The sequence below is a fragment of the Candoia aspera genome, chromosome 5 (assembly GCF_035149785.1).
Source record: "Candoia aspera isolate rCanAsp1 chromosome 5, rCanAsp1.hap2, whole genome shotgun sequence".
In the NCBI taxonomy this organism is placed as follows: domain Eukaryota; kingdom Metazoa; phylum Chordata; class Lepidosauria; order Squamata; family Boidae; genus Candoia; species Candoia aspera.
In genome coordinates this window covers 39,253,553-39,266,232 of record NC_086157.1, presented here as the reverse complement: position 1 = coordinate 39,266,232, position 12,680 = coordinate 39,253,553, and the positions used below count along the sequence as shown (strand labels likewise).

General features: G+C 38.9%; 1 protein-coding gene across 2 annotated transcripts in view; it reads left to right on the top strand.

Moving 5' to 3' along the window:
- SLC9A7 (solute carrier family 9 member A7) overlaps window positions 1-10,125 on the top strand; it is a 53,153-nt gene extending 43,028 nt beyond the window's left edge. For both annotated transcript variants that reach the window (XM_063305025.1, XM_063305024.1), the window contains 4 exons: window positions 2,663-2,726; window positions 4,048-4,130; window positions 4,858-4,963; window positions 8,196-10,125. In XM_063305025.1, the coding sequence (XP_063161095.1) occupies window positions 2,663-2,726; window positions 4,048-4,130; window positions 4,858-4,963; window positions 8,196-8,438 (496 nt within the window). In that variant the 3' untranslated portion in view covers window positions 8,439-10,125. The remainder of the gene's footprint in view (window positions 1-2,662; window positions 2,727-4,047; window positions 4,131-4,857; window positions 4,964-8,195) is intronic.
- Window positions 10,126-12,680: the final 2,555 nt, after the last annotated feature.

Below are 12,680 nucleotides of genomic sequence, written 5' to 3'. Positions count from 1 at the left end.
TAATGCAAAATGCTTAGATAAGACTATCTAAGGCTAATAGGTTAATACAGAAGCCTTAAAGGTAAATTCTATTAAAAGTTAACAGGAAGTTTGGAGTTCTTGTTAGCTTTTTAACTTTCATAGAGTATCCCATTAATATGAAAAGGGAGCAAAACAGGGATGAAGATGATGATGATGATACAAAAATGTACATTCTATTTTTCTATCAAAGGGTACAGTGTGCCAATAATAAAATATAAAATTAAGGACAAACAAGCAGGTCCTTTAGTAAAATCATCAAATAACCAAGCTGTTGGAGCAAACTATTTTTATACTGACTATATTAATAAGACCCAATAGTTATATAAATAACTATTACATGTTTTACTATTATAAAAACATGTTTGTTTGCCAGGGGAAGGTCATCAGAGAAAAAGAGGTGGGAGTTCCTGATTTTGGAAGGCTGTCACCTGAATTTTTGCCAAGTGTGTTTCAGAAGCAGGTGGAACAGAAGGAAAGATCTCTCCACCTGGACCAATTTGTATAGTGGAACACTGCAATTCAGATAATCTGATTTGGAATTATGTAGGATATTGTTACAGGGACGCGGTGGCGCTGCGGGTTAAACCGCTGAGCTGTCGATCGGAAGGTCGGCGGTTCAAAACCGCGCAGCGGGGTGAGCTCCCGTTGTTAATCCCAGCTCCTGCTCACCTAGCAGTTCGAAAACATGCAAATGTGAGTAGATCAATAGGTACCGCTTCGGCGGGAAGGTAACGGCGTTCCGAGTCGTCATGCTGGCCACATGACCCGGAAGTGTCTATGACAACGCCGGCTCCAAGGCTTAGAAACGGAGATGAGCACCGCCCCCTAGAGTCGGATTCGACTGGACTTTACGTCAAGGGAAACCTTTACCTTTACCTAGGATATTGTTACTGCTCAAAGTTTTGGTTACAATCTACAAATGAACTGTTGCAATGTGACACTTGCATCTTCTCCATAAGTAGTGCTAAATGCGAACTACTGTAGCTTCTTCCTTAAATATGAGACTTAGAAGTTGCCAGCATGGGAGGCCCAATCTCTATCAAGACCCTGGTCTGAAAAGGAGGGTGTCTTAAGTCTTCCCTTCCCATCCACAGAAATATACTGCAGTCTAACCTAGATTAAAGTTCATTGTCTGCAGTTGTATATAACAAAAGATCCCAATTGTTCCCTGTGGGCTTTTCCTTGGCAATGCAGATTGCTGCTCTAGTCCTCAAGAATTAAATTGCCCCATACCTCTCCATGCTAGGGTTGCAAGTCAGATGAGAGTGCCTTGCTTTTAAAAGCAGAACAACAGGGTTAACCTTATGTATCATTTCATGTTCAATTATTTAGCTTGGTGGAAGCAGCACAGTGGAAAGCTGTATATGGATAAATTGAGGATATATTTCTTCAAAACAATTAGGAGAAATGGAAATAAAAGTAATCAACAGAAAATTATAATCATGTGGAAGGTTTTGTATATTTATGATGGGTCACTGAAACACACAGGAATCTAAGAGATATTTTTAAATATTTCACTGTATCATAAGTCAAAAGCATTACTGTAAACAGTCCTCTTTCAGTTAAGAATTGTATCTGTCATATTCCATGCTTTTGGGGTTCTAATAGCCAAATATCTATGGCAGTCAACTGGCAACCCTGGGTTGTTGAATTTTTTGCTAGGTTCTGAAGGTCACTAATAGGATATGCTATTGCTAGGTGCTCTTCCTTTTCATGCTTTCAGGATTTGTACTTCCTTGAAAAACTACCTGCTTATGGTGTACAGTACTTTCCTGCAATGTTGACTGAACTCTTGTTGGCTTTCTGTGTAATTGGATCTTTAGTCTCTATTGCACCTGTGATAACTGGATTTTACTATTCCTCAAAGAAGCAAGCCACTACAGAAGTGATGTAGTCACTAGAGTCTTCCTGTCACATTTAGAGCCATGGTATAAGTGCAGGAGATTGTGGGGAGGGCGGGGAGAATTCAGTAGAGTGGCTGCTTCTTTCCAGATCCTCAAATTCTGATATCAAGTTGGTGATGTAGGGAGCAGTATCAACCCCTTGAGGCAGATTCAGTTCCATACTGCAGATTTTCACCTTCTATCAATGCTCTATGCAGTGTTTCTCAACATTGGCAACTTTAAGATGTGTGGACTTCAACTCTCAGAATTCTCCAGCCAGCCTTGCACACATCTCAAAGTTGCCAACATTGAGAAACACTGCCCTGCAGTCTTTCAGGCCAAAGAACTCATTTTCTTAATTCATACCAATATTCATTAGAAAGTAAAATCTAGGGAATAGGTACTCAGTTTAGGCTTTTCAACATATCTGGTTGTCTTATAAAAAACTGATAAAGCTGATGAAGGTTTAAAGGCCTGCATATTCAAACAACCATTCTCTCTACAAAATATTGATCGCTTCAGCTTTATGAAGTGGTATTTTACTGAGGTTGTTAAAAAATAGTACTGTATCCTGAAATTAGAATACAAGCAGAGTAATACTTAACAATTCTGTATTACCAGACAGTTTCTGGTACTTTTTGCGCTACACATACCTATGCTGTTCTACATCTTTTCCACTGGCCCCAAGCCTAGTGGAAAAGATATTAATTCAGTTAATTATCTCACACCATGCTATTTGTTCCCTGCTATTTGTACAGAGTTGGAGTTGACCCAGATCAAGACCCTCCACCCAGTAATGACAGCTTCCAAGTCTTACAAGGAGTAAGTAGTTAACTTTTTCAACAGGTCAATGATGTTCATACCACAAGCATGTTCGAGCAACATGCATATTCCACAAATCTTTCCCCAAACTTGTGCCCAACTCACGTGGTTGTGAAATTCACAGGCAAGATTCAGCCTTATATTAAAATAAAGATGGGCATCCAAGTTCCTCGTTCGTTAGGAGGCTTTGTATATTTGTCCTCCAGTTTTGTTTCATCCTATAGTTGCATGGGGAGAGGAAGGGAGAGAAGGGACATTCGTTTTCTTTCATCTTTGTCTTCTACTGCTGTGCCTCCTCGCCTTTGTTCCACCTATGTCAGTTTGATGTGTTTCTTACTAAAGAAGCCCCAGTGTTGTATTCCTACAGTTATTTTTAAAGAATTAGTTTTAACTTATTGATACAGCTAAAGCTTAGCACCCCTGAAGCCTGGCAGTTATCAAATCCATTATTGCATTCACCAAGAGATATGTGTAGGATTAACTTCCTTAGATGTTTAGAGAAATAAAATGTTCCTCCTGAACAACCTTACTTCCTTTTCAGATAACTCCTAGGATTCTTTCCTTTTTGTTACCTTCTGCTTTCAACTGCCCTGACTGAATCTTCTAATTTGCAGCAATTGTTCAAGCTCATCTCAGGAAAGAAAACCATATGGCTTGTTAAATTATTTATTAAGATAATAATATTTATTTATGTTCATATGCACACTTCTCATCTGATCTCCTCTATAACCAGAGTCCCATTTTGACAGTTTTTGTTTTTTAGAGCTGTATAAATAGGATAAAAGGCAGGATGCTATCCTGATATTCATGTCCTAAATAGGGGTAACATAAGTTACTATGCTTCCTCCCTTTGTGTCTTATGGAGGAACTCCATGTTTGTGAATAGCTGCCCTTGCTTCACATAGCCCACGCTTAAGCAAACTTTTGATCCAGTTGGTCTATTTAGTATTTAGATACCATATTTTGGGCATTCCCATAAAATGGACTCCCGGTTATGTGTGGATGTGGCCACTTCACATTCTTGTACCAGAAGCTAAACTGGCAAAATGGACACCCCTTCCCCCAAGATGTCTATGCAAACCTACCTTTGACCTTTTTCTGGTAAGGTGGGTACACTTCCAAACAAAGTGCAGGGATATAGCTCTCTATCTCTTTTATTTTTTAAGCATATCTGTAGATGCCGTGTTTCTGCCCTCTTGGAAAGAACAAGGGTGCTGGAGAACTATTGTCATTCATCAGTTTGGCCTTACACATACTCAGATTGTATTTTTTTTTTATTTGATAATGTTCTTTGCATAACAAAATGGCCTTTCCTGCACAGGATGGTCCAGATGCTGAACGAAGGAATCGGACAAAACAGGAAAGTGCATGGATCTTCAGGCTCTGGTACAGCTTTGACCACAAGTATCCTTTCCAGACTGTTAGGGTGAAAACTTTACACAAGAAGTAGTTGTAAAACTGCCAATTCTTTGTCTGGTCTGAGCAGGCCATGTGTTCCAGTAAAAACAACAGCTAAATGAAGTTACTGTTAAGGTTCAGAACAGAAACGAAGTAGCCAAATGAATCACATTTATTGCGAGCAGAAAGCCATATGGCCCATCGCTCCAAGTGGCACAAGACAGAATATGTGAGGAGTTCCTATTAGGGTAGCTGAGCTACAAAGAGAACATTCTGAATATGTTATTCTACATCTTCCAGATTCAGTTCAAAAACTTGGTCCATGCCACCATATGGCTGTTGATTGTACTTGAGTGTATTACTGCTGAACTGTTGCACTCAGGAAGCATATGTTAATCTTGAAACTAGCACTTACTCATAAATAGTTTGCGCAGATTGTTTCTGAACTGCTTCCACAGCTTGGTTTCTGTACTGGAGAATGTTTTAGATGTTCTCTGAAGGCCTCTTTATTTCAATAGCTCAGTGATTTGGCTGATGGTTGATTTACTTTTTGTTCTGTAAATTCCTCATTTTCCTTCTTCCTTGAGATTCATGATACCTGGTAGCTAGCTCCATTCATAATTCATAGCTCAGCACAAGAATGGACTGAAACTACTGTATCTATTAATGGCAGTTTTGAACTATTTGTACATCGTTGCTTGATAGGTATATTTTCCTTAATGAAATGTGACAGATACCTCAAGCCCATTTTGACACACAGTGGTCCTCCACTAACAACAACCCTTCCAGGTTGGTGCGGATTGATAGCTCGTTGCTTAACTAGCCCCCAGGTTTATGAGGTAAGTACCTTTTGCTGCCCACCAAACTCTTAAGCAGCATCCGATGTGTGTGTGTGTGTGTGTGTGTGTGTGTGTGTGTGTGTAAAAGAGAGAAGAAGGAAACTGAATGGGAAGAATGGTAAATATTCCAGGAAATTACCATGCAATTTTAATACATCTTAATAAAGTTTGCTTGCACATCTGGGCAGGAATGGGGCATATTGGTGTCAACCCTTTGAGATAGGTAAGGTGAATAAATAGGCAGAGTAAGGATTCCAAGTTCTTTATTGTTGCAGGGTAGAAGAACAGAAAGTTGAAAGCCTATCAGTTTTCTCTCTCCCCATTTTATACCAAACAAAATTAAGATGGGGTTATTTTGAGTTTCTTTCTTACACTTCCTTCTTTCTCAGGATTGAGTCATATTTTCTGAAACTCCCCCCTTAACAATTCGCACATTCCTTCCCTATTCCCAAGGCCAGGTCCACATTTCTTTCTCACCATCTCCCTCATCAGAATCATTAAAAAAAAACATACATACATTTGCCCTGGCTGCAGCTGTATCTGCTTTGATGTAGAATATGATATAGGTGTGGAAATACACATGGCTACTCCAGTACTGTTTAGTTATGGGAAAGTGTCAGTCCAATGAGTGTTAGGGTTAGTGAAGCAAATAGAACCAGATACTTCTCAAGTGAATTTAGGAGATCTTATCGGTAAGAATGCAAGGAATCGGAGAGGCCAGTTTCAGGTTATTTTTGGAACATTTTCAAGTCCCCAGGGATCCACGTGGATTGTTTTTCTGCCTGCCTCCAAAGAATGTTTTGGATTACTGGGACTCAATGTTAAGTTTTTGCATGGCCTTTCTAATTAAGGCAGTATAATACTGAATATGCAGATTAAGTGAAGCTTTCAGTCTACGTTTGTGAAAGAAGGAAAAAAGAAGCCCCTATGGTTACACAATGTTTGTGAAAAACTATAGCTTAATCTAAAATAAATCAGTTTTAGGAAAGGGAAAACTCAGTAAAGGATGCAATTTGTGGTTTCCTTTTCATATAAGCATATTGGGAAGGAATGAGGAAAACAAATGTGCTGTTACTACAGCTGTTAAAATGCTTGGGGAAAAACGGGAAAGAATCTTTAGAGAATGATGTAGTGGTAGTTTGACTCCTTTTTTACTGGGACTATGTTAGAGCAATTAATTAATTAAGACATCGTTGCAAATATTCACCCTTTCCTTTGACCCATGCAGTATTGTAGATCAAAATGGGTTTTTTTTGGCCTACAGCTACCCTCGGTTATGGGTGTGGCATGTTAGGACCGGTGCATATGACAAAATTAAATGAATTAATTTAATTTAATATGGTTATTTTTATTAGTAAGTGTAATACATGATACTTGCACAGTTCCATGTGAAGTCTATGTCTCCCTTAACTTTCAGGAGTCTTTTTGCAGATGCTAGTTTTCCACTATGGAAAACCCAATATCCTACCTACATTTCAGAGGCAGAAAAGAGGAATATCAGAGTGCTTTGCTGAGCACAACATGGAAATGCATTTTGGTTGATCCTGCTGCATCTCTCTGCTTTTCTGGCAGGTCTTTTGTGTCTCAGGATCTAAAGGGGTAGTTTCCATATAGGTCCAATCAAACAAGATACTCTAATCCATTTTTAAACACTTACTTTATTTGATTACAGCAGTGGTAATTGAAGTGGCATCTGACCAATCAGTCTGTGAACTATCAGCAACCTCTTTCGCATGCCATTTAAAAGATAGAATGTACTAGTTCAGAAACGCCAGTTCAGAAGGGACTGCCTATTACCTCCCTCCCATGACAATTTTTAGAAACAAATTCTGTGCTGTTGTAAACCCTACAAGGTAGACCAGACTAAGAAACTAATGTCATGTTGGTCAGGACTACTTTTATTTTAACAGCTGTAGTAACAGAATCTTGCAAGTCTGAATGTGCTTCCCCCTCCCTGCCTTTATCTCTGTGTGATTCAGGGAGGCACTCGCTGAGACGTTTTCTCAAGTTCTTCCCTTGGTCCTGGCTCAAGATTCGTTTATCTAACCGTTGGCTTGGTAACATCACTTCCTCCTATCCTTCAGAGCCATTCCCTATGCCCTCTACAGCTGTTTTCATACTAACTTCTTTTTTATTTAAAAAAGCCCTCTACAATTACATCCGAATATGCATTTCTGAACAGATTTTTCCACCAATACTTTTTATCCGAAGGTATTTTCTCTCCAAATACATAGTTGAAAACATCATTTATCCCATAACATCATTTATTATCTAAATAATATTCTGAACAGGTCAATACAAATCAGATCAGTTTGCTGAAAGAGGTTGAACATTTAAGTATCCATATGGTATCCTCTAACTGTCATGTAGTAGAGGACAAGTATGACCTCCTGTTGGTGCACACACACCACCTGTTGGTGAACACACACTTAGTCCATGAGAATATCTGATCCAGAGTACTTTGCAAAATAAGTAGCAGGTGTACAGGGAAAATTACAGGAAAAGGGACATTTATAAGATGAACTTTGCTACCATATCTAGCTTCTATCATATCTGAGCTGCCAAAAAAAAAAAAGGATAACTACCAGATGGCAGCAAAGAATCGGGGTCTCTAATCTCATTTCTGACATCTAGAGGTTACCTGGATTTTTGCAGCCCAGATATGGCAACAGACCAGATTGTTGGATTGGATTGCTTTGAAGGCCATATTCCAATGCCGTTCAGAACAAAATGAAAGTCAATATAGCCAAAAACAAATCCCAAAAAGAAATTCCCCTCAGTACCTGTAATGGGCTGTGAGAATAACCTTGAGGAACAGGAAATAAAGCCACAACCAAAACAGTGGTCAGATAAGAGAAATCTGAGTCCAAAGCAGGAATGTAATTTGAGAAAGCGTCTCAGACTTGACCCTCCCTAGTTCTCTTGAAAGGCAGGGAGGGGAGAAGCACATTCAGACTTGCAAGATCCTGCTATTGTAATATTGTAATAAAAATAGTATTAGGATTCATAACTTTGGTTTCCTGGTCTGGATTATCTCGAAGGGCTGACAGTACCACTCATCTCTATTTTGCAAGGGGAGATAGATGGAAATGGTATATTCCAAATCTACCCCCAAAATCTAGCCTCATCCACATGTGGGGGATATAACTCCACCAAGTTTCTGACTGGTTCCATTAAGATGTAAAGGATGTTTCTGCTGTTTTCCTTAAAAACCTTCTTGAACACATTTCAGAACCAAGAACAGCTTAGAGATGAAGACTCCGATTTTATCTTGAATGACAGTGATCTGACACTGACATATGGAGACACAACCATAACTGCCAATGGATCCTCTGGCTCCCACGCTGCCGTTACCAGCCTGGATGGCAGGAAGGCAAAAAGTAGTTCTGAAGAGGCCCTGGAAAGTGATCTGGGAACAGAAGCACCTGAGGTGATGAACAGAGGAACTCGGCTAGTGTTTCCATTGGATGCATGAAGACTGCCCAGCTTATGGTGCAGTAATGGATAGGCCCAGTGCCCAAAGATCCACAGTATCTGCAGGCCAGTGTATCAGTGGAGGTGCTTAGCAAGTAAATTAATGTCTCTTGTACAATGTAAGTTTTTTAAAGTCTCAAGATGCCCTTGCCCCCCACCCCCATGTCTTTCTAAAAAATAATTTGAGATGCTGATGGTCTCTAAACCTGAAGAATGGAAAATTGCTAAGCTTGTCATACTAAAAAAAATGCATCCTTGAAATGAAAAGCAACATGTCATAGTCCTCTTATTCTGTGCACTGCGGGGATATTAACTGTCACGGTGGCTAAAATAATTCTGATCCACTGAAGGACTTTTTGTCAGAAGAGAATTCTTTTGTCACTTTTGTCAGTGACAAAAGATGCATTGTTGACTTATACTTGAAAAAAAAAGTTGGAAGAAAGGATGTATAATTTCCATATGAACATTTTTCTGGACTTGTTGCAAAAAAAGAAAGAAAAAAGTTCCCTCTCATTTCAAGAACATTTGTATTAGTAAAGTTTGGCATTAAATTATTCTGTATCTGAAAGAGGAAAGGGAAAAAAAGCAATATGTATGTCCATTGCTCTTTGAACAACTTACTGAGAATTTCAGTGTGAGTCCTGTGGTTGCATCACAAGCCAAGCTGTTGCTGTCTAAGATGTATGTTCTCTGCCTCATGCCCTTAATATTCTCCAGTAGGCAACTGTAGACATCTGTAGACAGTAATGTTCCTCTTCTGCAAATGTGAAGAAACTATTGAATGAGTATAGTGAAGTTGCAAACTGCTGTACAGCTGCCCAAGAAGTATTGATAGAATCTGTCTCAGGCTATTGTAATCTTCCCCAAGCTGGTGTCTTCCAGATGTGTTGAACTACTGCTCTTAACATCCCCATCAGCATGGCCAAGCTGGAGATCACCAGTTTGGATAAGGCTGTTTATCTGGATTTAAGTGGTGTCTTTTGTTAAGCAGGATAAGACTACTGTAAACTGTACCTCCTTCTCTGATGTTTGCATCAGAACAAAAGGTGTTTTTTTGTAATCAGTTAGAAAGACAGTTTTGGTGTATTTGTTAGTGGCATATGGCACTAGGATCCTGATGTTTAAAAATGGTACAGTGCCTTTTATGTAATAAAGAGTATCATGTTGTGACCTGACTAGGGAGACCTTGTCTAAGGCAGTGTTTCTCAGCCTTGGCAACTTCAAGATGTGTGGACATCAACTCCCAGAATTCCCCACCAAGCTTGCTGGCTAGGGAATTCTGGATGTTGAAGTCCACACATCTTAAAGTTGGCAAGGCTGAGAAACACTGGCCTAAAGTATAGCAATGTCGTTCGCAAATAAAGCATATGTAATTCTAATTATAAATGAGCATCTGCCCTTCATGATGGAATTTGGCAGTTCTCTACAGCTTCCTTTGTCAGAAGGCTAGCTGTTAAAAAGCAAATGTAACAATAATGTAATGTTTTGGTTCTAATGGGTACTATTTAAATGGGCTGCCCTGTAATTTAAAGATGCTTAGGAAAATAAAAATGTGCTTTCCCATTCTTGTATTTTTGTTTCCTGTTCTGAAAACATTTTTTTTTAATTTGCTATTTCATTTTAGTCTGTTTGTGAAATGAAGCTACCTTTGAACCAACCTATGTAATAAAGTCTGTTACTTTCCCGTTGCTCTTGTGATGTCACTGATCAATATTCAACTGAGAAGATTCAACTTTTTAAAAAGTACTGCTACTTTAGTTAATCATTTTCTATAGAGGTGCATATAACTAGACTAGTTGTAGAGAATATTTTATGCTGAGTCTTTAAAAATGTAAAGAGATTAAATTATTTTCATTTCACAATTCCTGTGCATGTATGCAGCCTGATCCTATGAATTTTACTTATCCATACATCCTTGCATATGCCATGGTAGTCCTCTTTCTCCAAGGAGGTAGTTGCAAGTAAGTATTATAGCAAGTGAGTACAGGCTACTTAAGTTCACTAGAAGTAAATGGGAACCTATATGGTTTAATGTACTTTACTATTTGCATTTCCTAACTAGATGTAAGCATGTGTAATGGGCTGTAAGAATGACCTTGGGAGACAGGAGGAAAACCCGCAGCCTAGACAACCATCATGCAAAAGATATCTGAGCCCCCAGAAGCAAAGAGGGCATGGGAAGCCTCTCAGAAGAGACTCTCCCTAATTTTCTGGATAGTAAAAGTAAGGGAAGGGAAAAGTGCTTTCAGACTTGCAAGATTCTGTTACTGTAACCTTACAGTAAAGGTGGTGTTAGTACCTATGGTTTTGGTTTCCTGTCTGGATTACCTTGAAGCATGGGTGCTGGAGTGCAGTTAGGATAAAGATTGTGTCCTGATTACCAGGAAACACACTGAGGCGAAGACTTGGTCTCTAATATTTATTAGTAGTACTTAACAAGAATCCTAACAAACTGAGGAAGCGTGGGAAAACCCAGCCATATAAACCCCAAAGGTTAAGGCGGTCCCGATCTGTGTCTCTTTGAATGGCTGAACAGTTCCTCAGTGCTACGCATGCGCTTGACAGTCTGGGTGAGAGCCCCCTGCTCGCCATCCTTACTCATGACAGATTGCCTGGGCTTCCGGTGGAGGCATGGCAAGCTAAACACATCTCTGTGGTGGCCGGAGATGATGACCACAGCAAAGACCTAAGAATTGATGAGTAGACTGGTCCTTCGGAACCTCTCCAAAGAAAGAGAGGACAGGAAATTGCCCGCATGTGCTCCAGGTGGCTGCTCCTCACGAGGAGTCCTCAGAGCAGTGGTCTCCGGCAGGTTTGAGTGCCAGGAGACAAAGGGATTAATCATCAAACTCACAATCACAGCAGAGCCTTTTAAAGGACACTGAGTTCACTAACCTCTCTTCTAATCACTTTGGGAAATTGCTTATCTAACCACCTAAAAGCTATTAGAGATCTTTGGAATGACAAGTTTGAAAAGCCACCTGGTGAGTCTGTCTTCATTTCTGAACAGAAGAAAACTTAACTATAACTTTAAGAATTTAAAGAATTTGAAATAAACGGCAAAAAGCTAAATAAGATTTTGAACCAAGCAAGTTATAAACAAATTAAGGGTCCAGACAAATGTGGAATATTGAAACTTTTACTATAAGATTTTGGAATTAATTATATAAAATAAACAGCTTTTTGTGAGAACCAGAATTATTTTGTCTACTGTAAATTATAACAGAGATTAAAGACCTTATGATTTAAATTGGACACTAGATGGGATTAAAGATTCAAAACCAAAAATGCCTTTTTTTTTTATTAGGATTGGGATTTACAAAATGACACAAAATACTGTAACATTTGAAATATAGTATTAAAGGAGATCTTCAAAGAATGGGGCCAGAAATTAGTAGGCACAATATCAACAGTACCAGGAATTATGTCTGCTTCTATGGATAGACTATGTTTAAAGGATGTTAATGAAGGAATGACAGATGTGAAACAAATCTTGCTTGATGCAGAAATAGTGGAATCAGAAATATTGGATTAAAAAAGTGTCGATTACAAGACAAAGAAGGTATTTAAAGTGGAAATACAAGTGACAGGCCAAGAGAATGACCTAGATAAGGACTCTTTACTGGACATACAAAAGAAGCTGGCTGAAGTTTGTAGTTGAAGTTGAAGTTTTAAAAATTAAACAGAAAATGCAAGTGATAAACCAAGAAAATGACCTGGATAATGTCTTTTTATAAGATTTACAAAAGAGGCTTGTTAAAGCTTCGAAGAAGCCTATGCGATGGGATTCACTCATTTTGTATTTAAACATGAAAAATTGCACATAATTTCTCCCTTAGTGAATTGGTTGAAAGACCACAGGAGGAAGTGTTTTCATGTTTTTTAAATTTAAAAATATGTATGTATTGGAAAACGATTATACAATATAGTAGGGTTTCACAACCTTGGCAACTTTAAGATGTGTGGACTTCAACGCCCAAAATTCCTGTTAGCCAAGGTTGAGAAACACTGCAATATAGCAATTATAAGACCAATCTAGATATGTTAATGAATGTGGAACCAATCTCTTAAACAACCCCTCAAGCTCTTCTCCCTCTCCTCTGTAATGGTAAATTCATAAAAACCATATTTGTAATGTCCCACGTGCTAGTGGCCAACAACATGAAGCAGAAATTAGAGAATGCCGGTGGCCTGCCAAGCAGCCTTGTGTGGCCTGCCAGCATTTTTTGAAATATCAATAAAT